This window comes from Drosophila miranda, chromosome XL (assembly GCF_003369915.1).
Source record: "Drosophila miranda strain MSH22 chromosome XL, D.miranda_PacBio2.1, whole genome shotgun sequence".
NCBI classification, from domain to species: Eukaryota; Metazoa; Arthropoda; class Insecta; order Diptera; family Drosophilidae; genus Drosophila; species Drosophila miranda.
Window position 1 is genome coordinate 22709292 of NC_046673.1, and position 26785 is coordinate 22736076.

Here is a 26785-nt window from a genome sequence, read left to right on the forward strand (position 1 = left end):
GGATGACGATGGGAATGGAGGGGGGAGATGGATGTGGAGCCACGTGGAGACTGCGGCTAGCTAACAAAAATGGCGCGCAGCTTACAAAATGAACAAGTCAAGGAGCGACAGAGAGAGAGAGAGAGAGAGAGGGGGGGGGAGAGGGAGAGGGGCACGAACCCAGGACCCAGAGCGACAACATTTTTTATGCGCTTTTGAGCAAATTAGATTTCCTAATTAAATTTTCTAGTGAAATGCGCATAAATTTCATAAAACTCACTCGGTGGGTGGAAGGAGGAGAGTGGTGGGGGAGGGGGCGGGGGCGGGGCGGGGTACAAAGCTTTCCTTTTGTACAGTCTGCCAGGCAAAGGGCAAAGGCAGGATAGAAAGGGATAGAAAGAGAGTGGCAGCGCTCCGTTGTCGCCATTCATTTTGCTGCCACATTTTGTATGCCCTTCGCAGAGTTCCTTCGTGCTGTGAGTTCCTCAGAGGAGGAAGATATCCCAGATATCCCTTGTCTCCTCCGCTAGATCGAACATCCCTTGAGCCAATCACTGCAGTCCGTTGCCATTGCACGCAGATCGTTGAAACTCCATCCCAAACGATGAGCATTGATCGGTCGAAGAATAAGAGGGAATCAATTTGCTAGGGTATCCGATTCGTCGGCACCCACTGCCGCCCATTCGTTCTTGTTTGCTTTTTGAAATTTTCGTGCTGACGTCGTCCTTGTCGTCCTTGTCGTCCTTGCGTCGTCGTCTGCTTAAAGTAATTAACTAAGAAAATTTTAATTGCTAATATGTTGTGATGCATGTGTGTGTGTGTGTGGGTGCTGTGTGGGTGTCTGTGTGGGTGCTGGCAGGCATGTTGGCATGCTGCTCCCCCCCTCCTCCACCATCCATCCTTTCCGGGACGAAACTTTCAATAAAGCTCAACATCCACTCTGTGTGTGTGTGTGTGTGTGTGTGTGTGTGTGTATCTGTGTGGAGCTCATTAAAAGTGCGATGCCAGAGCCACAAAATCTGCCGTTGCCTACTTTAGTGGGCCCCGAAATTAACTAATTCCCGGCCCTTGCTTATGATAATCACAATTGTTGCTGTTCAACAATGTTCATGGATTGGAAAAGCCCCCCCCACCCCCCACCGAAAGTGAAAAACACGAGGCTGCAGGTCAAAAAAGATACAACTGCATGGAGCTGATGAAATGCACACTGGCACACTTGTATCTGCGATTACAGTGCCTATTGAGGTCTCTATTCGGCTGCGTTAATTGAGGGAATCACGGGCCGTTTCCTTTTTGGACGTTTTTCCAGCGAATGCGAAAATAATTATGCGTTTTTGGGCCGTAATTCAAGACGCGATTGGTCGGCCTTCGCCACGAATTTCGCTATGCACTCCGCCGCTGCACATTTAGTGAAAATCAAGTCGGCATCGATATGCCTATGCCGCATCCCATGCCCATTCCCATGCCCAAACCACAGCGAACATAACGATGTGTGCTGGGGGACGGGGGACGGGGGGACGGGGAGATGGTTCGGCGGCTGAGGACTGCCCGTCAGGGCTTCACTCGAACAACTCGACAGCCACAACAGGCTTCTTCATCTGTACTTCATTTTTCATATCGGATTTCAATGCGAATTGGATTCGGTCGAGGTCTGCGTCTGCGTCTTCCCCCCCCCCCCCCCCCCCCCCCCCCCCGGACATGTCCCTCGCTCCATGTTTGTGTGTTTTGTTTTCTATACTTTCCCAACCTTTCCCAAAAGAAAAAAAAAACCTGTCTCCTGCCTCCTCCCAGGCTCATGAAGACCCAGACATGGCACTCCATCTGCAGCGTTAACACCGTTGAATGTTGTGTGTTTTCCGGGTGCTTCAGCGTTTGATTTGGCCAAAACGCATACAAACTGAGGCCTGAGGCATCTTCAAACCTCGATCGAAGCCGCTAAGTGGCGATTTGCAATTCGCAATTTGCAATTTGGCTCTGGGCCCAGAAGTGGCCGGCTCGAAAGGATCCTCTCTCTCTCCCTCGGGCTGCGACTTGTAGTCCTCTGGCAGCCATCAAAACCCCTGTCAACGCAGCTACCGCGTCTGTCATCTCCCAATCCCAATCTCTAATCCCATCTTCCTTTGGCTGCTTTCACTTTTCCATCGTTCGGATGTCAAGTGGGGTTTTCCTTGGAACCGAAGATGATGTGTGACAATCCCCCACAAAAAAGAGCAGAGAAGCAAAGAAAACAATCCCCAGAGAAGTGGGAAACTAGATACAATTATTAAATATTTAAAACAACAGAGAAAAAACCACTTAGAGCCGCGCTTCAGCTTCAGCCTCAGCCTCAGCGCCGACTGCCACATGTGGCGGGGGGTTCCGGTTGGCTCTGTGGGTCATGGGAGTCTCGTCAACTAATTTGACAAGAATATGGCAGGGGACTGGGAAGACGGTATGCGGCATGCGGCATGTGGCATGCACACGGGAAGGAGTTTGTTGAACCGAAAAGCCGAAGGGAAGTCGGCCCGCAGCTAGTTGCAGCCTATGATCCACAAATACTGTATCTGCCACTAATTTCAGGCTCCCTGGCGCCCAAGGACTTCGGCATGGAGGGGCTGAACGGCTTCGGGGTGGGGCCGAACAGCAAGAAGAAAAAGAAGAAGCGCCGGCACAGCCGCACGATCTTCACCAGCTACCAGCTGGAGAAGCTGGAGGAGGCCTTCAAGGAGGCCCACTACCCGGACGTGTATGCCCGCGAGATGCTCTCGCTGAAGACGGAGCTGCCCGAGGATCGCATACAGGTGAGTCAGACCTCCGACAGGTAACCCGATACAAGGCCATTGTTCCCATGCTGGGTACTGGTCTTTGTCTTCGCACCAGGACCAGGATGAGGACCATTAATGGGCTCCCCAATGAATTAACGAACTAATTACATCCGTTGAGACGATTCAGAGATATGTTGGATGGTGTTGGCTGTTGGCAAAACAAAAACGCGGCCAAGGAATTTGCATTTCCTCTCCTCTGGGGCTGGAAGCTCCTTTGTCATCGTCAGCTGCGTCTTGTTTGGATTTCAGTGCTCTGATTTTTCACACCTCCTTGTTGTGGCTTTTTGTGTGTGCAGCGTCATTCCATGATGGGGGCAGGGGCTAACCATTTTTAATAAGCAATCAGTGGAGCAGGAGTGTCTCAAGTGCGGCCTCCCTCTCCCTCTCTCTCTCTCTCTCTCTCTCTCTCTCTCTGGCTTTCTCGCATAGTTGGCTGGCCTCAAGGAGCATGTCCACAGCATTGCGAACAACGCAAAATCCGGAAATCATTTAACGCAGTCTCCGCTTCGTCAATGTCAGCTCTCCCGGCTCTCTCCCGCTGGGCAGCCCAGCCGGGCCGCAGCGACAGAGAGAGAGAGAGAGAGACAGAGATAGGGCGAAAAAAAAAAGAGGAGAACATTTTCAGCTACGTTTGCGAATTTATAATTAAGCATTTTAATGGCCGTTATTGTTCTAAGTCCCGATACCCAAAGCGGCCGCGAGAGAGAGGGAGCGACATGGTCCCCAGAGCGAGATGGAGCATGTGTGTGTGTGTGTGTGTGTGTGTGTGTGTGTGTGTTTGTGTGTGTGCTTTCATCGAGTGAACTTCAACGCTGGCAAATTGCCACCCTTAAAAAGGCACACCGAAAGCAGCCTCTACCCCTGTCCTTGTTTGATTAGCAGCCGCAAAAAGAAACAAAAAAAAAAGAGAAAAAAAAACGAAGAAAAAGCGACAAAAACTCGTGTAATTATGGCGCGATTTCAGAGCCCTGCCCGCGCCGCGAGTGCCCCACTCAGAGGCACGGAGTCTGGGTCGAACGTCGAACGGGTTCGCAATCGGATAGGCATCGACTAGACTTGGCTGGGGTGCGGTGCGGTGCGGTGGGGAGGGGGTATGCTAATGGCAGGCTCTGCCTCAAGTGCCCAGGCACACACGCACAGACCAAGCATATAGTATATGGATGGAAAGCCATGCAAGGGTCTGCGGCTGGTCTCTCCATCGGAAACTGATTGCTGGCGATGGCAATTACGACCTAGTCGATAAATGGATTGCTTGAACAGTAATGAAGCCCAATCGATCGATAAACTATCGGAATGCCATTTAAACTAGAGTTGAAATCGAAGCAAACACTGGCATGATCCAAACTTTCTAAAGTTTCCGATGAGTGAAGTAAATCGATTCATCAGTGGATAATCGAAAGTATTAATCAAGCCATTTATCGATAACAAGTCAAGCTGTTGTAATGGAAACCATGGCCTGGCTTTGCTTATCGTTGTAATCGGATTTCCCTTCACCATCCGTCTGTCTTTCCGTCTTTTATCTCCGCTAATTAAAACATTCAACTGTACCTAAAAGGGGTGCTGGGTGGGGGAGGGGCGGGCACCTCCCGAAAAGCGTACATATGTCTGTATATATGCAATTAACCCACTAAGCCCCATGCCACTAAGGACACCGCACCACCCGCGCCGCTCCGTGCCACACTTTCAGCTGCCATTCGGCAAATGGTTGTGTAGCTTGTGTTGCAGTGGCAGTGGCAGTGGAAGTGGCACTCCTAGTCGCAGTGCAAAATTGAATTTCGAGTGTGTAAAATTTTCCAATTATAGACTTTGGAGAGTAGTACACCACCAACCATGGCTTATCCTGCGTGTGTGTGTGTGTGTGTGTGTGTGTGTGTGTGGAGCATTCTCAGTGGGCACTTTGAAGGAGCTTTTTGCCTTCGGCTTGCTTGGGGGCACATGAAGCGTTGCTAAAAGCGAGTCCAATTAGTAGCATTACTACTAACACTTCAATTTTGGCCAGAAAGTGTGTGTGTGTGTGTGAGCGAGAGAGAGAGGGAGTAAGGGGGAAAGAGAGAGGAAGCTTCCACTTGTACTGTGGCTGTGGCTATCTCTCTGTCTCTGTCTGGCTGGCTGGCTGGGGCAATAACGGCAATAGTCATCAAGAGCAGCAGCAACAAGGAGCAGGAGAAGGACAACTGGCTGAAGCAATGGCGCCAAAGTACGGCCATTTTGTGTGTGTGTATAGCTGATGAGGGTCACAAGGGGCTGCGGAGCGTATTGGGGCACGGGGCATGGGGCATGTTAGTTGTAGACCAGACCAGAGACAGCGGCAGACAAAAGGGGCAAAGAGAAGGGCGTAAATTTGCATTTAACGTTGTTTGCGGTGCCCACGAATGGAGTCAGTTCCCGCTCTCTTTCTCTCACACACACACACACACACTGAGAGCTGGAGCACAGTGGAGCAGGACAGCAGGACAGCAGGACGGCAGGACGGCAGGGCTCAACAGTTAGACAACCACAAAATACTCGAAAAAGACCCAAACAACCGCAAAACGATGCAAAAGAAGAGCGAACCGGAAGCGAAGAAAGCAGAGGAGTGGCGGCAAGGCAAGGATCTGCCCATACACAGACACACAGACACACAGACATGTGCGTGGCCTGCAAGTGTCAGTGAAACTAACGGCACTATTTGCCAGTGTGTGTGTGCGTGCCTCAGAGTCGAGTCTGAGTAAAAAAAGGGCTTTAGAAATTCTGCTTTTGGCTGGCAAACGACGGCGCCCGAAAACTAACAACAGAACAACGGCACACACACACACACATACTATAGAGACACACACACACACACACACACACACGCACACTGAGAGTAAGCCAAAGTTCGCTTGTCGTCCTCGTCGCCAGCATCGAATGCGTTGCATATTTTCAGGCACTTAAGCTATTTTCCTGAAATGTGCACAACACGCACACACATGCAGATTACCCTTGACACCTCCCAAAACCCCCCCCCCCCCCACCCACTTCTACACGTTTTGCACCCATTACTTGCTTGCTTTTTGGGCTCAAACCGAAGGCAAAACCAAAACCAAGCCGTGCCGTGCCGTGCCGAAAGAGTGAACGCAAAGGCACTACCGACTACAAGTACACACTCGGTATTGATTTTAATTGAAAAATTGTTAATTTTCCATGCCACTAGCAGTGGCTGCCACGCCCACTCGCACACACACACACACACTGGGGCACCTACTGAACGTGCACCCGGGACGCCCCAGAACCGAGTCGGTGGGCTCTCCTCCTCTTCGTCCTCCTCCTCGTCCTCCTCGATAACTTTGCCAAGAGAACTTTTTGTGCTGCCAATTTCGTCTTCGTGTAAGTGTGTGTGTCTGTGTGTGTGTGTGTGTCTGTGCTGGTGTGCTGGTGAGTGCCTGAGTATGTGTATGCCTTCTGGCTCTACTGTGTTTTGTGTCTGGGCAATTACACGTTTCTGTGTGAATAAATTTGCAACCCCGAAGCCAAGGCGAACGAGTTTCAGAGCGGGATACTCGTACTCGCACTTATTCCTTCATTCATTCGTTCATTCGTTTCTTAGAAGCATTTCAAATGGATAAAGGAATCATTTTCGATACCAAAAGGTAGGCAAATATGACCCTTGGTGTTTGATCCTTATTCCTACTGTCCCCTAAACAGATCACCATCAAAGCCATCGCTCAAAGGATATGCATCTTAGTACAGCCTTACTTGGGCGTTGTCTTAGAAACTGTGCTCGATAGATCTGTGAAAAGCGAAATTATTCAAACTAGAATTGGAATCTTGGAATCGTTGTGCCCCCCATAACAATGGTCAATGCGGCCAGCCGGCCCACAAGTTCTACGAAACTAATTTACTCAAGTGTCGACGCATCCAACTGAACAATGTCTCGATAGAGAGCCAGAGTCGGCTCTGAATGAAGCTCTGGACTGGGACTGGGACTGGCAGTCGGTCAAAATGTGCAAGCGTCATTGGAGCTGCGGCCCGCGATTGGCAGTTCCCCCAACCCATGTGGTTGTCTGGGCTGCCTGGGAACCAAAAGCGGACCCAGACCCAGACCCAGAGCCAGGGCAGTCGATGGCATTGGAACAGACTTGTGGCAGACAAGTCGACTCGCCGATGCTGCCACTTGACGCAATGCCGTCTGCCTCCACATCGCTGGCGATCGTGTTACCTGCCTCACATCGCTCTCCCCGCCGATCTCTCCGCTCTCTCCGCTCTCTACGCTCGTTCTGTTCTGCTATGGGGTCCCGAGGCATTTTCTCAGGCCGCGGCTGATCGTGAAACTTCTTCATTTTGTTGACTCTGCGCCGAGTACCAATTCGCTTAAAATGGTATCAGTTCTAAGAAAAATATTATTTTTTTATAATTTCTGGAGTGCGTTAATCTGTTGGAGCAGACGCGCTGCAGTTCGATCGTTTCGGGTTGTGCATAATCACGACGACTCTTCGATGGAGATGGAGATGGGGATGGAGAGGGAGGGGGACTCCAACTCCTACTCCGACCTCGGGTACCCCTTTTGTTGAGTGAAAACAGACGGAGAATCCAGCGAGGTGCAGTCTGGAGTGCGATCTCCCCCCCGCCTCTCTCTCCCGGCCCCCCTCGCGGTCCGCTTGCCACACACTCTTTTGGTGTTGACGTGCCCCGCCGCACAAAATGAAACGTCAATTTCAAGAGTTTTTCCTGGTAATAATTAGTAGCTGAGGTGGGCATTTAAATACTCGTCGTCTTCCATTTTTTTACGATACCGGGTACTGGTTCTCCGCGTTCTCCGGGTTCTCCGGGCTCTCCCTCTCCTGGCGGTATTCCTCGTATTTGTGTATTAAAATAAAGCCACAGCAGCCAAATAATAATGCATATAATTGCGTTTTAAGTAGTTGCTGACGACGCGGCCCGGAGTATTGTGTTACCTCCGCCCGGCGATGTCAACCCCGACATTATGCCAGTGGGAGGGGGGCACAAGGGCACGGGGTGTGGAGAAATGAGTGGATTTTAATTTTCCACACTTGAGGTTTCCAGGAAAATGAAACGGAAACGCGTACAGCAAGTGGGTGGCTGTGGTCTCCCCGCCCCAACCTTCCCAAAAGAAAATCTGAAAAGAGAAGCTATCGTTCTTTGGGTGTACAGGGAACAGTCCCAGAGAGATTCAAGCTGATACAGAAAACAGAAGTACCTCGAAAGTTACACGATTTGGAATCAACATAACGCTGATTCCGAGTAAACTCCATTTAAAGCAGAGTAATTGAGGGTCTCGATCGGTTTGTACCCCTTGTTATCAATAGGGGTTACTTTGGAGGCTTAGAGAGGCTTCAAAAGTTACACGATTTGGAATCATCAACCGCTGAAACCACTACCAAAACTCACCTTCAGGTAGACTCCATCTAAAGCAGAGTAATTGAGGGTCTCGATCGGTTTGTACCCCTTGTTATCAATAGGGGTTACTTTGGAGGCTTAGAGAGGCTTCAAAAGTTACACGATTTGGAATCATCAACCGCTGAAACCACTACCAAAACTCACCTTCAGGTAGACTCCATCTAAAGCAGAGTAATTGAGGGTCTCGATCGGTTTGTACCCCTTGTTATCAATAGGGGTTACTTTGGAGGCTTAGAGAGGCTTCAAAAGTTACACGATTTGGAATCATCAACCGCTGAAACCACTACCAAAACTCACCTTCAGGTAGACTCCATCTAAAGCAGAGTAATTGAGGGTCTCAATTGGTTTGTGATCTATATACCCCTTGTTATCAATAAGGGCTACTTTGGAGGCTCAGGGATGCTTCGAAAGTTACTCAATTTGGAATCAACAACCGCTGAAACCACTACCAAAACTCACCTTCAGGTAGACTCCATTTAAAGCAGAGCACTTCAGGGTCTCAATCGTCATTCCATTATAATGTTTGTGGTCTATGTATTGCTTTGGGTGCTTATGGATAATTTCATTTAATATTGTAGTCTCTTACAACAGTTATCGTCATTTATTTTATCATCTGTCATGGGACGTAATCCCCCAAAGTTCGCTTTGACAGGCAGTTAGTTCGATGGGGGTGGAGTGCAGAGGGGGAGTGCAGAGGGGGGAGTGTTTTCCCCGAAGAAACACATGTAAAAGTCAATGGGAACAATGTGCCACTGTGGTTTTTATCCCGGGGGAGGGTTTGAGCCAACGTTTCTGGTGCCTGGTGTACCGGGGTGGATGCTGCAAGTGCGTTGTGGCACGTTACTTTTGGGCAGGATGAGGCCGATGATGTTGCGATGACACGTGTAAGTGCAGCCACATTGTCGCAATTACACTTATTGCTCGCCGGAGATGTGGGGCGGGGAGGGGGTGGACAGGAGGCCGCTTGGGCGGACGGGTAGATGGACATGGACCTCGCCCTGGTACTGTTATTAATTTGCTGCGTTTTGTTTGTTGTTTATTTCGAGTGGGATTTGCCTGGTCCTCTGCCCACCCACAGTGCGGAAACGTGACCCAAGCCGTGTTTCCCTCTGGCCTCCACCCAGCAGTCAGCGCCCAGCACGCACTCCATCCCCCCATCCCATCATCACCAGCAACATCCTTTGCCTCATCTTTGTCATATCGTGGTGGACCTATTAGCGCGAAATGAGCACCAGATCTCATCGGAGGCCGTCATCTCGGAGTATTTCAGACACTTTGGTTGGGTTTTTTCCAACTTCCCCGTTGCCACCATGCACCATGTAGTACGTTCGTTTTTTGTGCCGCCCGTCCGCGTACGTGTCTTGAAGTGGGAAAGTAGCTTGTTAAGCACTTAACGCTTCCATTGGCAGGGCTCTTGGGTCTCTGTCTCTCTCTCTGTGTCACTGGCCACTGGAGTGGAAGCGGAGAGGCGCTCATTTAGAAATCGATTGCGGCAGCAATTAGCCGATAGCCAGAAATGAATCCCCCCCACCTACTCCACTCCACATTCCCTCCCGATACGAATCACCAAGACGAGCACAAAGACATAGTTTCATAGATGTAAATCAACCAAAAATGCCTGAACAATCTGCTTAAAATATTCCAATTCATTTCGGTTCTTGTCTTACTTTTATGCAGGTGTTTTTAAGACATCTCCGCCGCATGGCACGGCTGCTCGGCACTCTCCTGGGCGGGTCTCCTAGGATGGGATTTCCTTCACGCAGGAGCATTGCTAGAACCCGTGTCCACCGCGAGACGGGTCTATTGTTTGGTCTAGTCCAGTGCCTATAGTTTGGGTTAGACTCTCCACATGGCTATAAGTAAGAATTGCCTAAGTTTTGGCAAGATCAGTACTCAGGGACCTGCGATTCGGGCAGTAGGAAGGCTCCCCCGTCCTACATTCTTGGGAGGCACACTCTCTTCCTCCTCGTTGCCTTCCCACTTCACACAAAATATACTCGCATCAAAGTTTCGATGGGGTGATGAGAGAGACCACGAGCTTGAAACTTGGAGCCTGGAGGCTCTCCCGAGCTACCTTCTTCCTTGTCGGCCTGCTGGTCCCTGGGAGCCAACAATCTCTTTTCCTCGAATAGTCTTTTGTCTACTCTTCGATCGATTGAAGTTCTGGACTCCACTTCCTACTTCCACCACTCGATGGCTCGAACCGAGTCGCTGTCGAGACTAATCGAATGAAAAACGGTGCCGAGGCGGTAATTGAAACATTTTTCCCTTTTGGAGAGCCAAAACTCAGCCAACAATTAGGCACCGGCTAACGATTTCTCGCCCAAAGTGCTGTCATCATCCAATCCAGTCCCAGCCCCAGTCCCAGCCCCAATCCCAATCCCAATCCAAGGAAGAGGGCAATCAGCTGGATCCGCACTGAATGAAGCCTATTATCGCGTTTTGAAAGGCGTAATTATCGCATGACAATCCAAACGGAATGTGTTATATTTGTATTTACTCAATAAACATTATCGTCGATCGTACAGATTGGGCAACCCAGCCCCAGCCCCAGCCCCATTCCAATTCCAATTCCAATTCAATTCAATCCAATTTCCAGCTCCCACACAACGAACTCGTTATTATAGCCCGATTCGGGAGGGAGAGAGAGGGATGGTAGATTGGAAAATTAGTCATTTGGAAACTGGTATTGTTGTCTGTGGATTTCCTGTGTGTTTGAGTGTTCATCTGGGAAGCGCCTGAGTTTTCTCAGAGTGAATACAAGTTTCAGTTCCCATACACCAGATCATTGGTGCATACTGCATAGATCATCCAAAGACTTCTGTGGCTTGCATGGCCATGGCTGTTTCTCCCAGAATCGGCACAAATGGCCAGCAAACATCGAGAGGGTGATTCGTGAAGTTCATTCCCAAAAAGGTTTGCCCGCAGAATCTCCCAGACTGTAATAACATCTAACCAATTGCCGGGGCTATAAATACACGATGGGCACATCCAAAAACGATCAACTGTTGGCCATATACGGTGCCACTCCGCAGTGCATTCAACTCGGAATGATTTGAAGACTTAAATGGAGGAGGATGTCGGCTGGGCGGATGAATCACTAGCTCTAATAACGAGCATGAATCGCCGCGATCAGTCTAATTTGGCGACTGTGGCAAATTCTGGTTAATTTGCGCCCAAAGCCTTTCACTTTTTCCCTCTGCCAACAATGGGAATAGTCGAGGAGGAAGGCAGGGGCAGGGGCAGGGCTGAGCTGGGCTGAGCTGGGGCTGGGCTGGGGAAAATATAATTAAAAAGGTGTTATTATATTTTCACGCCTCGACTGCGCGGAAAAGTCAACAGACAGACCTGGATGGCGACTACCACTACGAAACAGAAAAACGTCAACGACTCCGACAAATTATTTGCAGAATCATCAAATTAAAGGTTTGATGTTGATTTCAACAAGCCCCGCAGCACGGGCGGGCCAGCAGGAGGGCGGGGGGACAGGGCAGCGACAGGGACCCTCGCTGGAGAAGCGACTGCATGTACTCGTACTTAGCCGAGTATATATTTATATATGTATATTGAAAAACTGAACAGTCATGCCATGCACCGGTCCCAGCAGCCCTCCAGTGTCTGTATAATTTTCGTTCGTTCTCTCGAATTGGCTGTCATAAGTTTTGAGTAGAAAATTGGTGTGCAACCAGCAACAAATCCGATTTCAACCGTCTGACAAAGCAAACTGTATTTCTCCTCTTTGTTGTTGTTGTTGTTGGTGTTGTTGCTGGTGTTGGTGTTGCCGTTCAAGTGTGGCAGCGGAGCAAAAGGATTTCTTGATTGCGATAATGAGTTATACTTAATTTTCTTGCACCGAAACGCGAGCCTGAGAGCCTGAGAGCCCGAAACAGACCCGAAAACCCAATTGAAACAGAACGGCCACTTGAGCAGAGGCTGCCGAGGGCCAAAAAACGGAGATGGAGATGAAGAGAGGGATCCCTGGGACTTATAGAGGTGCCATCATGATCAATAACGAAAGGACTGTGGCGCTGCCAGAGGAGTTGGAATCCAACAGGTTGTGGAGTGAACATTTTGCTAAGTATCTAGATCTAAATTCGAAATCCCCAAATCTCTAAGAATCGTATCAATCCCGGAACGTTTTACCTATCCTATGCCTCCATATACCTATGAGAAAGCGAAACCCTAGTAGAACGTATCCAAAGGAAGGCTTTGAAGGAGACCAATTTGGATAGCCATACATCAGCGACCACATACGAGTATATGAACAGGATATACCGTCGCTATCTTTCAGTATTTCAGAGAGTATTTAAGGCACCATCTACCGTAGAACAAATGGAGTCCCACTGTGGAGCAGGCCAGATAGGGAACTAGTGCCATTATCCAATGATCTTGGATCGATTAGCTGTTGGGGATGATCGGAATCAGCACCAATTAGAGTATCTGTGAGATACCTAGTTACATATTCAAACAATCAAATGGAGAGGAAAGCCTCCCGCCCCGTTCGGAGCAGGCATTCTGCTGTTTCATTTGAGAGTGTGGCCCGGGCCAACTAATTTCCTTTCTGGCGTTGAGTCCATTTGTTAAAAAAGCAAAGCGAAATTTTGACAGTTTCATTGTTTGTGCTAGCCATCGGGCGGTGGCCTCCGAAAGGGTTGGCCGGGCAGGACTGGCATTCCGTAGGTGGATGGGCCGGAAATTAGGCGCGGCCCCGTTCTGCAATTAGAGCAAATATCGGACTTGGACTGAGAGCTGGACTGAGAGTCGGGGATGGGGATGGAGTCGGAGATGGAGTTGGAGTTGGAGTTCCTTGATTGATGGTCATTCATGGCTGGCTGCCATTGATTGATGGGAAACGTAACTTGTTCTCCTTGGGGAACCTGTTTCATCTAGTCTCTCCCCGCCCCCCGCCTGCCACTTGCTTTGCAACCAACTAATCCACACTTTCATCTCGCTGTCTGTGAGCATATTTTTCAATTATGTCTAAGCCCCGCCGCAGACGGAGATGGAAGCTTAAAAGTGAAACTGAAACTGAAACAGAATCCAGATACAATTGACATTATAAATCGCATTTCACGCTAATTTGCAACAACAAGTGGTGGGTGGGAGGGGCTCTATGTATTGGTGGCTCAAAGGAAACTGCGGTTTCTCGTTTTGGCTTTGCCACACACACACACACAGAGAGAGAGAGAGAGTGCGAGAGAGAGATACTCTCACAATAAGTGTATGAAAAGGGGAGGGGAAACGGCATTCATTGAATAAAGTGAAAGTCCCTCCCGACTGTTGAAAATTTTACAGGAAAAATGCGAGCATTTTACAATCTGAGCTTCCTGCCAGGTCCCAGTGGGACCTCCGGGTCCGGGTCCGGGTCCGGGGGTTCAGCAGGCAAACAAAACACTTACCCGGAAACGGGGAAACGTTTTGAGAAAATTAATTTTATAGATTAGAAACATTCATTGTTGAGTGGGTGGCTGGGTGGCTGGGTGGCTGTTTCTGCGGCAGGGGCGTGCACGCACTCGAGCAGGGGCAATGAGCCTTGTCAGCTGCCCCCCCGAAAACAGAGCCCTGGTCCTCCCCTGCTCTCAGGTGGGCGCCCTCCCACCTGCAGCCGTAATTGAAGAATTGTCAGCGAATTATGGTCGGATAATGGGCTCCCGGATTGGAGCTGCAGATGGTGGCGGGGGCAGGGACAGGGACAGAGGCTGGTCACAGCATGATCCAGACTATTTATACGGCACAGTCGGAGCTGCCAGCTTAACCCGCAAAAGTTGTGCACTTTATCAACTGTTGCAATTCGAGGGCGTGGCGCCACGCGGCGTCGCCTGCATGCGTTTGACACTTCAATTGGTTTGTCGCGCCTCACACAGCCTCGCCTCGAACAGCAAAAAAAACCCACCAGAAGAAGCCACGACCGACGAGCAGAAGCCCATCCGAAACAGGGATACCCTGCCGGAACCTCCAAGAACCAACCTCTTTACAAAGTGCCTCAAAAGTGGTTCTTACAAGTCGCACAAGTCGATTCCTTGTGTATTTCGTCGCCCCATCCATCCACCAGGACCAGCGATGGGCAGGGCACTCGCGTCAGATACATAACGGGACGAGAGACTGGCAGCTGGAGACGAATTTGTGCGGTGGACTGTTAGTTTCTGGGGGTGTGCCGGCCAGGGGGAGGCCAGGGGGAGGCAGGGTGGTGTCAGGTAGGCGTGACATGGCGCCCAAATCGAAGTCCCAGTACCAGTCCTGGACTCCCCTTCGGCCTGGTCTGGCTGCGACTGGCTGCGACTGGCTGCGACTGGCTCTTGTGGCACACGCAAATCAGACAATTTGTATCCAGCGGTGAATATAATTGAAAAATGATTGGTTTACCATTAATGAAAATGATGATGACGACATTGATGTGGATGTGGATGTGGATGTTGACTGCTGTCGGCGACAGGCACCTGCAGTTGCGTCTTCGATTGTTGGGTCAATCGGCCATCGAATGCCTCGATAAATGATTATAATGGCCCCATGGCCCCCATTGTCCACGGTCCACGACGGTGCCTGCGCCTTTCTCCAAGGCGACACAATGCGGTGTCTTGCCAGTGACACACACACAGATAATAGCACTGCGGCAGGAGGCAGAGAGAGAGAGGAATATTAAATCATAAAATGGGGAACAAATCAAAGAAGTCAGTGGTTTCCTTTGAGCCGAGCTGGGCCAATTCAAGACTCGATTTCGAAGCCATCGGATATACAAAAAAGAGGTTGCTTTAAGCAGATGCCCCCCCGCACAGCTTTCTCCCTCTGTGGGCCTTCTGTGGGTCCACCCACTCGTTTCGTAATCTGTGTCAGATGCTGGCACTCACTTTCCCACTGGCATTGGGGCACGTCCATCGAGGAATTTCTATTTGGCCTCCAGGACCCCACATTGTTGGCGTTTAGGACTTATTAACATTAAATCGCTGGCGCTCAGCAGCAGGCAGGCGGCGCCTGTCGCCTCAAATTGGAAATTCCTTCATTAATTCTAATAAGATTATTAGGCACAGGACCAGTCCCAGTCCCAGTCCCAGTCCCAGGCCCAATGATAATGATAATGATGATCAAATAAGTTTTCGGCTCGACGGCGGTTCGGGATTTGTATTTTGACACCTCGGAGTCAACTCCAATCAGCGGCAAATCGTCCGCGATCCTGTGTCGGCCGCAGGATAATGGTTATCCCGGGGTACTTGCGGTCGGCCGGTCGTGTGAAACTCACAAAACAGATAGTAGTTGCCCCGGAAACCTCCCCCGCTTCCCACAGATCAGAGTGGAGCGGCGCGGACGCTCGAGTAAATCCAATAAGCATAAGTGTGCTCCGTGGAGTCCCGCGAGACCCTGCGACCATTGAGTGCGAAATGAATGAAATTAGCGCGCGTTAATCATAAACAAACTGATGATTCCGAGGACCACGGCTCGCCTTGGCTCCGAGGGTGGGATGATGCTGATTATGGTCTCCCGGAGCAACCCTTTGCAGAGCAGAGCAGAGCAGGGCAGGGCAGAGCGGAGCAGAACCCTCCACAAATGGTGTGCTCGGAAAACAAAGCGACGACATAACAAGGCAAAACAAACAAACAAATTGCAACAGTTCTCACAGTGAGTGTGGTGGGATGCCTGCCCCTGCCCCTGCCCCTGCCCCTCTGATGATGAGCAAAATGCGAACCGGCAACCTGCTGCGACGGCACGCGTCCGCAGACTGCTCCGAGGCCGTCGTGCACTTGCCAATTTGATGATAACTACTCAACTGGGAAACCCGAATCAGTGCCACATCCTGCGACGTCCTGCAATGCTGCTTCGCGGCTTGTCTCAAGCTGGGCGCCCCTTGCCTCCTCGTCCGTTGTGGGTGCGCACTGCGCACTGGGCCCTGGCTGTGGCTGTGGCGGTGGTGGGGTCGGGGCTTCGGGTGGGATTTATGGCCTTGCGGATGCACTGCTACTGCCCTGAATCATAGGAAAAGAGTCGGCACTGGTTCTGGTCTACTACTACTAAGTTTCCACTAGCTGGCAATTGTCGAGAGTTCCATCTGCCTATTCGGGGCTCTTCATGCCATCGAAAGATGGCAAAATCATGGTAAGACAACCTTGAGACTCACAAAACTCAATCATCCTATTGAATTCCCATGTTTTAGGCCTACAAAATTGAAACAGAAACTTAATGGAAAAGAATTAAATAAATAAGCCCCTTGAAATCGTTGCCGTCTTCGGAAGCTCCCTGTTTATTCTGCCATATCTGATTATCGTCGGATAACTACATTCTATATCTAGACTTTCAAGATTTGATCGACAAAAAACATTCAAAGTCAATGCCGATATTTTTTGCTTAATTTATTGAAAGATAATTAGTTTAAACAATTTTTGTATACATCATTTCATTAAATTTTATGTGAAAACCTATTTGAATCAGCAAAACTTATATTTTCCGTAATTTGTTGGTGTTCATATTTTCCTTTTAATATTATCTTCTATAAAGAGAAGATTCTCGATGAAAGTTTCTCCTATAAGGAGATGTTTTTTCATAAAAGTTTTTCTCAAAGTCTCTTTAACAATCTTACAACTACAAATAGAGGACTTGACAGCAATAGAGGATTAGATCGTTTCAGGACATGAGGGGTCGGTTCAAGACTGTGTTAGCTGCAGATCTGTTCTTATATAACAGACGAGGTGCAAGAAGTGAGGGCTGGGTGTAGAAGACGGGTCGAAGCCGACAGATCGCGACAGATCGAGAGAGCGATAGAGAAGGCCAAAGAAAGACGCGAGAGAATGGCTTCATAGGCCTCTGCCGTGCGGGAGCACTATCCCTAGTATCCCCTATTCCTATTGATAAGACCTCACCGATATAACCGGACTGGACCAATATTCAAAGACCTAAACGAAAAACTTGAACTAAAGTCGGGAGAACAGACTCATTAATTGTACCTTTTGAACCATGCACTTTGTGCTCTTATTCGGTATACAAATTATTAATGAACGATACTTTGTTGTAAATCTAAAATGTATGTGTATATGTGTATGTGTATGTGTATGTGTATAGTTTACAATGTGGCACAGTGTTGGGTAGTGCAAACAACAGACAACAATCGGGACTGCTGCACCACTGGCTACTATCGATGAACTATCGGCTACTATTGGGCTGCGGAAATGCCCGAATAAAGATATCAAAGAAATTAACCTTCTGCAATGTGGATTAGGGCCCCAATCCAGGCCTTTCTTTCCCCCCAAACTCTTCAATTGGTGGCTTTTGGTGTCTTCTAATTTGATTCCCAAATGATTTACCGACTGGACGATTACCCAGAGGTACTGCCATTCGATTGTGTGATGCGCAAACTACTCGTAATCGCAGTCCAAATATTGTGCAATTATTGAAGTCGACTTTTGGCATTGTCTGGCCGCACAAACCGCCCCGCCGGCATTGTCGCCGTCCACCCCTCGAGTGGTTGGCTGAGGCACGCTCTTCCAGCGCGTAATTAGAAAATCGGCTCATTAATCATGATGCATTTAAAACATCATTTGAGTGTAATTAATAGTTCAGCATTCAGCAGTGGCAGTGGCAGTGGCAGTGGCAGTGGCAGGGTCCAATGTCAAGTAAAGGTCATTAATATGAGGCGACTGTACGCGGAGTCCGAGTGACTCCAAAGTCAAGCCTTTAGTTCCGTTTGTGTAAATTACTCGCGAGAATGGAGCAAAAAAAGCGTCAACACTTTGCATTTACATTTCTTAATCCGCAAAGCTCCATGAAAAGCCCCATCCCCACATCACTCTCTCTCTCTCTCTCTCTCTCTCTGCGGGTCTGGGCTTTGAATGAATGAATGAAACAAAAGCTCAAATGAAAGCTGGAAATTGAAGAAAGAAAAGGCAAAAAGACAGAGGAAAGGGTGAAGGGTGAGCGGTGAGGGGTGAGGGGTGAGGGGTGAAGAAAAAAGCAAACAAATTCCGCGAATGTCAATTGAATATTGCATATAAAGTGCGGGATGTCGTTATGAAATTTCCACACGCTTCGAATGGCTGACTGACTCCGACTCCGACTCCCTCCCGCACCCGCACCCCCCTCCCACTCCCACACCCCCGTTCGAGTTGATGAAGTAAACCAATAAAGGCCGCATGCCGCCGCACACAGCCACAAAGCCGGGCCAAATCCCCTCAAACACACAGACAGACAGACAGACAGACAGACCACACATACAGATGCAATCGAATGCAATTCTCATGCACATGTCACCTGAAAAGGACGAGAGGTCCTGCGAACTGCATATGCAATTTGCGCAATTTTGCAGCACCAGTGAGCAAATATTTGAGGCTTTCCCCTCCCCCTCATACTCGTACGAGTACTCCAGCTCCACCTCCACCTCCTTCCAGGTGGCAAAAGCCAGGGGCACCCCCACGGAAATCGAAATGCCTGCCAATACCCTGGCCCATACCCTGGCCCTTTGATTGGTTACCAATATTTTAATTATGGCCAAGAGTTGGGCCTCACCTTTGTCTGGTCCTGGGTCCAGCTTGAAGGTCGCTTCTGGCATAGATCTATGGGATGCCATGGGAGGTATGGAAAGTATGGAGAGATGGGGATGCATCGTACAATAATAGTTCATCGATCAGTGGATCGATTAATATCAATCGACAAGCATTCTGTAAGTTATCCTCCATCAATGTAAATGCAAGGGATGCGTAGGTACCGTGATCTCGTGCGGAACCCCTGCCCATCCTCCCGAGCGAACTGTGACCTCATCATCGTTCAATTTGGCTGGCCAGCAATTTTATAGTTCGATAAATCAAAAGCGTTTCCACCCACCGGACTGCAGGACAGTCGGATAGTCGGACAGTCGGACAAGTGGGCGTTACAGTCTCCAAGTGCCAGTCGCTAGGCGGCGGCATCTTCAGTCTCGGTCCATAAAAATGTGGCTGTCCAAGAAGTCCCGTCCACCCGTCCACCCCTTCAGGCATTCATGCACTCGAACTCGGACTCGTACTCTCGTATAATAATAAATTTTCAATCAGCAAATTGATGTCGTGATTCGCAGCGTATTGGCAGCCGGAATAGGAATTGGAATCGATGCTGGGATAGAAATGGGCACGGGAATGGGTCTAGTAATCATTTAGCAGCAGATTGTCCAGGCTGTTATCTATATTAAAATGGTTGTCATTATCCGGCACTCACCACCCCACCCCTGGTCGGCGGTTGGAAAGTCACATTGGGTAACCCGAAAGGCCGGATCAATAGATTAAAATGGTGATTAAGTTGCCGGCCATCCCGTTCCACTCGATCCGAGGCCATCCACTCGATACGATTGAGAGCTCTATGATAATGGAGTTCTGCTTAAGATTAACCCAATATTTGGAAGCGTTTCAGGGGGAACTTGCAGGAGCCGCAATTGGTTTGATTGTAGGAACTCCTAGGGGCAGACACCACACGTATCTGCGGCAGGGTTTCGGTTATCGGCAAATTTCCGTTTTGAAAATTTATGGCATTTCCCTCTTTGATTTCCGCACTCAAAATGGACGCCAGCCGCGCCCGGCCCTGGCATGGTATCATAATGACGATTGAATCTGGATGATGGCCTGTGATGGGATGTTGTTTCTGTAGCCGGAATGGCACAGCGCCGCACAGTACGGAGCGGGATATAAAGGGGCTGTGACAGCCAAGGGCCCGGCAGCCAGTGGGGGCATGGCCTGGGCTCCAAATTGCAAAATGATATAATTCAATGAGAGTTGATTAAATTATCAGAGAGCTGCCGGGGCTGGCTACCGGATGGTTGGATGGTTGGACGATGGCTGCTGGATGGCTGCTGGATGGCTGCCTCCTGGCGGCTAGGAGCATCGTTGACACTCTCTCGCTTCCGCTCTCTCCCTCTGTTGCCCCTGCTTTCCGGACGCAGGCTGGGGCCCTACAAGGCGGACGTTGCTTGTGTGCCTTGTTAATGAAATTTTCCGCTCCTTTGGCAGTTGCACACCATCTCTCCCTCTGTGTATCTGTGTATCTCTGCTTCTCTGCTTCTGGTTGTGTGCGTGTGTACCTGTATTGTTTCCATGCGAGTATCTGTGTGTGTGTGGCTGCTATTTATTATTGCAAAATGTTGCTATTGCTTCTGCTGCTGCTGCTGCTTCTGCTTCTGCTTCTGCCTCTGCGTCTTTTGTCTGTTGTTGCAACTGATGATGATGACGTTGACGTTGCATGATGAAATAACAAACCGGATTAATTTGATTTCGTAGGCAGCCCAGGCCCAGGCCCAGGCCCAGCCCAGGCCCAGCCCTGGCCCAGGCTCCCAGTCTAAGGTCGAAGCCGAAGCCGGAACAGATTAGAGGAGCAGCGAGGCCCTGCACCAAAAGTGGAGCCTGCCTCTTTGTGTCCCCCTACCCTCTGTGTGGCAGTGTCTCTGTGTCGCAGTGTGTGCTCAAATTAATTTGACATCCGTTGGCAGCACTCTCGAGAACAGTGGCAGGCAATTTCAGGACGCACTGTTTGCGGAATCCCATCTTTAATCGGAGTTGTTCAGCCGGAAAGCGCTCCACGAGTCCTCGCAAATACTCGACAGATCCTAAAAGTGAGTCACACACAAGCGACAGTGCGTTTCAAAACAGTATGCTCGGTCTATCGATCTTCGTTGCCCTTCTTTGAATCGAATCTTTGAGGGAAATACCTACCATTCCATCGGGTTTTCTCCACTTGCCTTAACGCACTGAAACGCACTGTACAGCTGAAAGTTTGGCGCTTTGTACGCCGCTCCGACAGGCGGCCGGCACTTTGCCAAAATCCGGCAAAAGTTGTAAATTTCCTGGGCTGCAACGGAACGCACTGAGTGGCTCCCGCTTCCGCTCCCTCTCCCTCCCCTTCCGTACGGAGACTCAGATTGCCATTCGGATCTGGGGCTGCCAATTTCTCATGCAACCCGGATTTATGAGTATCCCGAGAGCCAAGGGTACCGGGCTCCTGGTAGGCATCCAAGACTGGCGACAGAACCAAAAGCCAAACCACTTTATCTTCGTTTTGTGAGGATTGAGTGCCGTGCCATGCCGAGCCGTGCCGTGCCGTGCCGTGCCACGCCCTGTCGTCCACTTAACCCGCGCACGATTTGTTGCGATTTGTTCAATCCGTGTGAAAAGGAATTGGGACTTGGACTTGGTCTTGGACTTGGACTTGGACTCGACTCTTGGCTCGTGCCATGCCAGTGGAATTTCGAGCAAAAATGTCGCCACAATGGCACCCGCAAGGCAAGTAACGCAGGATCCCTGCCACTCGGCCGCCCCCTGCTTTGCATATTTTGCTTTTTATTATAAATTTTCATTCTGGACGAGGAGGCAGCCACTTCAGTGAGTTCTCGTCCTTCGTCGAATCCATTTTGCCGGGCAATCTTTACTCTCTGTCCCCCATCCCCCGTCGCCGTCCCCGTCCCAGTCTCTGTGTCTGCTGCCTGGTTCCCTGGCTCCCCCTTTTCGTACATGACTAATAGCAGAACTAAACGATTTGATGGACCAGAAAAATGATGACTTCTTTTTCGGTGCAGAAGCAGGAGGACGGCAGGACGGCAGGATGGCAGGACGGCAGGATGGGTTTCGAGGGTTGCAAGTCCCTTTTTTCGAGTTAAATCCTTTGCCCGACTCTGCATATAGAGTGGGCTCCTGTGTCCGTGTCTGTGGTGTGTGTGCAAATCCTTTTATTGTGACAGTTGTTGTTGCGGGGCTGGCTGCCTCCTGCTTTTGTGATCAACATTTAATGTTTTCTTATTATTCGTATTACCAGTCGAGAGACTCGAGTCGAGAATCGGTTTAATGTTTTGGAAGATAATCTAATTTGGTCACTTATATGCGAATATGTATATCATTTGCTATTATGTGTGGACCAGCACCGCCCGAGAGAGTGAGTCTGTGTGCGCGTCTGTTTGGGTCTGCTGCTGCTGCTGCTGCCACTGGCGTTTGTGGCATGTTGTCATCGCCAACAATGGCCACATTCTGCTGGCAGTGGCTCAGCCAAATGGGGGCATTCATCGGGCAAAGGCCTCCCCCTGGAGATTGGGCGGCGATAGAGGCTTATTGGTGGGGGCACGGGGAATCGAGGGAATCGAGGTCCTCTGTTGAGGAAGTAAACTATGAAGGCAAGAAGTGGCAGCTTCAGTTGTATTTGTGGCAATATATCTTGCCCAAACCACTTAGTAAAATCTGAACGATCGATGTGTGTGTAGACGTCGGGGTCACCATTCATCGAATAACTAGATATTCGCGGCTTTGGGCGAATAAAGCTGATTGATTCGTGGATCAGACGATGCAAGGAAGAAGCAATTTCAGTCTTAGATATCCCCCTAAAACATCAAGCATACTACGCCCTTGGGTTTCAGGCATCAATATGTGTAAGGAGTCCCTCTCTCTCCCTCTCTCCCTCTCTCCTTTGTGTGTCTCCAGCAGCTCAGGAGCTCAGCAGCTCAGCGGTTTATGGTCCAAGTATTAGCATTTAAAAAACATTCCATTTACATTTTTTCAATTTGGATGAGTTTTTTATTTAATAATTTGCAATTTGCATGCCATTTGGCTCCGACTGGAGAGCATTAGCCAGCCATCGGCCAGGCAAGAGGTCAGCGTCCATATGGCAGCCGAACGCAGGACCCCAAATCCTCCCTCGAATGTACCATTAACAGCGCTCTGTTTTGCTTGATATTCTTCCAGGTCTGGTTCCAGAATCGCAGGGCCAAGTGGCGGAAGACCGAGAAGGTGTGGGGCGGCAGCACGATCATGGCCGAGTACGGGCTGTACGGGGCGATGGTGCGCCACTCGCTGCCGCTGCCGGACACCATCTTGAAGTCGGCCAAGGAGAACGATGCGGTGGCGCCCTGGCTACTAGGTATGGAACAGAAATGTAAATGCAACAATCATATCGAAACTATCAAGCTATAGCCCACATTCACCATTCACCATTCACCCATCACCATTTCCCGTTTCCCGTCTCCCATCTGCCCTTCCCGCATCACAACACAAGACAGCCCTTGGTATCCATTCATTCGGGCAATAAGGAAACGACGGTGACCCCAAAGGAGGGTTTAATTAAATTTTGAGCCGCACAAAGGACAGCAGCTTGGGGATTATAAAGTGCGCGGTCGCGGTGCAGATCCCGTGGAAATTGTGAGCATATTTGGTGAGCATGTCCAACAACGAGAATCGAATCTTTTCGTCATATGTTGCGCACATTTCCCGAAATGACTTTGCGGATTAGCAGTCCTCGCCTCTGCTATCCTCTCCGACAAGTGCCACCGGTTTGCCGGGCGGAAGGTCGCGGTGGCACTCCACCAGAGGGGGTGGCTCCGTGGCCGGATACGACTTCCTTTATTTGTTAATAATCGCTTAATAAATGCAAAATGCACACGCGATGCCACGAAGCAGGCAGAGAGGGGTTGAATCCCCCCTCCATCCACCATCCTACATCCTCCATCCACCGCATTTCGCATCCCAATGAATTCCTGCTTTATTCGGCATTTATCGTTTATCTATTTCCATTGTGCGGCCTTTGGGACGGGGAAGAAAGAGCAGGAGGAGGAAGTGCTGGAAGTGCTAGAAGTGTGGGGTTAGATGCATAGTTCATCGGCTTTTATCCTCCTCATCCTCCTGGTCCGCTCCATGACTCGCAAATTAATTCCCAAGTAGCCGTGGCCAAAGTCGGTTCGGGCCTTAAGTGGCTTATCGACGACTTAGCGAGTGGTCGCCCATAGTTCATCTGGGATTGGGATTGGGATTGCCTGGGAGTTTTTAATTAAGTCGATATGTCAAATTAGTTGGCAATTGATAGAGCACATGAATTATGTATTGTATGGCTGTTTATAGAACTTAATTGGAAGAGCAATTAATGGGTGGGTGCCTGGGCTCTACTAGTTCTTCCAGGAAGAAACTAAAGATCTACTCGTAGAACATCTGAACTTCTTCTTCCCAATTGGAGGAATGTTTCGCCTCTTTTGTGCCAAGTTATAGGTAGTTATAGCTCTTTGCAATCCCAAACACTCCCTCCTCGGGCAGCACCACCCTCCACATAGCTCCATAAAGCACAAAAAAAACACTTCTCTGTAAATATCTACATATGTGCCTCTCTAATCTCCATCAGGCATGCACCGCAAATCGATTGAGGCCCAGTCCGCTCTCAAGGACGATTCGGGGGTGAGCGATCACGAGGACTCGGCCGGCTCGAAGTCGGCCCACTCCGAGGAGCTGCGCTCCCACTCGCGGGCCCTCAGCTCCTCTACGGAATCGCTGAACGTGGTCAGTCCGGCGCCAAGCAGTTGCAACACCATCACCTCGACGGCCCCGCCGACCTCGACGACGCCGCACGGCAGCAGCGGCTATGCGGCCGCCTCCTCGGCAGCCACCACGCCCACCGGGGCCAACACGAACAGCTCGGGATCGCCCCACATCGAGCTGGGCTCCCCATCTCCGCAGCAGTCCCAGACCCAGACCCAGGCCCAGGCCCAGGCCCAGCTGATGCAACAGCAGCAGCAACAGCAGCAGAGCCAACATTACTTGTCTGGAGGTGGAGCCGCTATCGCCACCGCCCCGCCGAGCTACCATCCGCTTCTGGATGCGGCCAATGCCGCCGGCGCCGGGGCCGCGGCCTCCAGCAAGGACTTCCACTTAATCATGAACACGGCGGTGGCGGCTGCGGCTGCGGCGGCCCAGCAGCAGCAGCAACAGCCCCAGATGGCGGCGGCGCCCCCGGGCCTGCATGCCCATCATCTAGCGGCCGCCCTCATGGAACACGATCCGGATGCGTTTAGGTGAGGCCGCAAAAGTCGATTTCATTCCAGATAACCGATATTTTAATCGAATGAACGGACTTCTGCACATTTTGCAGGAACAACTCCATTGCCTGTCTGCGGGCCAAGGCGCAGGAGCACCAGGCGCGGCTGCTCAACAACGGTGGCCTCTTCCTGCAGGTGCGGAGCTTTGCGGCACATGCCCAGGCTCAAGCCCAAGTCCAGGCTCAGGTGCAGGCTCAAGCCCAAGCTCAGGCTCAGGCTCAAGCTCAGGCCCAGGCTCAGGCCCAGTGTGATATGCTGAAGCACAGCGAGGAGCACAGCAACAACAACAGCACACAAGCAGGACCAGCACCACATCCTCTTACCAATCCACATGCAAATCCACACAGCCACTCCCACAGCCATTTGCGGGGCAACTCCAATCAGCAGCACATCAAAATGGAGCTTACGGGTAGCGGCGGCGGGGGCCCAATGGCTGCCTGCGAGGATGTCTGACGTCAGCAGGACACCTTCAATATGCAGTAATATAACCCCATCCCCCCCCCCCTTTCTTCCTCACACACACACAAGCACACAAACCAAACCCGAACCAAATGAAAAGATACCATTTTTTTTGATTAGACCTAAGCAATTAATTTTCTTGGATATAGATCTGTAATCGAATATTTTAAAATGTACGCATACGTTTATTTTAGCTGTAAAGACACGAAAACGTAATATTTTTAATAAATATTTAATCGAAATTCACTTTTGTTCAAAGAATAAGAAATGAAAAATGCAAAACATTTGAAAAATCTACTAAGAAAATGATAATTTAATTCGTAGTGGATTCTTTCGTGCTCTGAAATCCCAGCTAGATTCCGTCCATCTCTATGTCTTACATTTATTGAAATCTACACAGATTTTGATGCATACATACGATCCACAATTAAAGCCTCAAAGGCGACACCTGACGGCATGACTAGTTCCATTCCACATTTTACATTGAACTCTGCACATTCTACTTCTACATTCCTCATGTAGGCAGGTAGCAACATAGTGTAAGTATAACAGTTAAATACAGTAGAGAAAATGTCGATGCTACGTCGAGTAAGTGCCGGCCTCTAGAGGTGAGGTTCACTACTCCACCCTGCCTCAGCCCCCAGAAGTGGTCTGGTGCGATGGAAAGACCGACAAGGTCGCGTGTGCCGTGGGGAATGGGGCCTGCTCCACCTCTGCCTGTACCGGCCCCGCGACCCCCCTGTGTGCTGCCTGCCGCCTTGCTGCTGTTCTCGCGCCAGGAGCACATTGGCCGCATCTCGACCGAGTACAGCGAGGGGAGCGGAACCACGACGACGAGCGATACCCTTCAAGGATGTGGGCGATGCGCACGCCCTGGACGTGTCGGTGGCGGAGCGGTGCATCTACTGGGCTGACCAGAAGACCAAGTGCATCTTCCGGGCCTTTCTCAATGGCTCCTATGTGCAGCGGATCGTGGACTCGGGTCTGATTGGGCCGGACGGCATCGCTGTCGACTGGCTGGGCAGCAACATCTACTGGTCTACTGGACTGATCCGAGCTGCAACCATGGCCGGGAGCTCATATTCGACCAGGAGACGAGACGCATCTACTGGATGGCAAGAAGCGTCGGATACTGGTTTCCAGCTAGGACTACGTGTACTGGAGCGACTGGAGCCGCAGCCTCGCCAAGAACGTGCCCTGCATCCCCCCCAGCTACGACAGACTGTCCAAATGTGCCGTTGCCGGTGTCCTGGCATGTCCATGAAGGCGAGGCGTCTGCTCTTCTCGACAGATGTCGGCAGCCATCAGGCCATCATTCGCGCCCGAGTCAATGGCAATGAGCGTGTGGAGCTGGAAGGAGTCACGGCGCTGGCCCTGGACCAACAGTCCG

The 26785-nt window shown here is 50.3% G+C and overlaps 1 protein-coding gene across 2 annotated transcripts in view; it reads left to right on the forward strand.

Annotated features, from left to right (window-relative positions):
* LOC108164885 (homeotic protein ocelliless) overlaps window positions 1–25625 on the forward strand; it is a 37356-nt gene extending 11731 nt beyond the window's left edge. Inside the window, exons 3-6 of one of the 2 annotated variants that reach the window (XM_017300835.2) lie at window positions 2539–2759; window positions 22823–22997; window positions 24246–24912; window positions 24990–25625. In XM_017300835.2, the coding sequence (XP_017156324.1) occupies window positions 2539–2759; window positions 22823–22997; window positions 24246–24912; window positions 24990–25389 (1463 nt within the window). In that variant the 3' untranslated portion in view covers window positions 25390–25625. Of the gene's footprint in view, window positions 1–2538; window positions 2760–22822; window positions 23013–24245; window positions 24913–24989 lie in introns of both variants that reach the window. The other variant, XM_017300834.2, reaches the window with a different exon arrangement.
* The last annotated feature ends 1160 nt before the right edge of the window (window positions 25626–26785 follow it).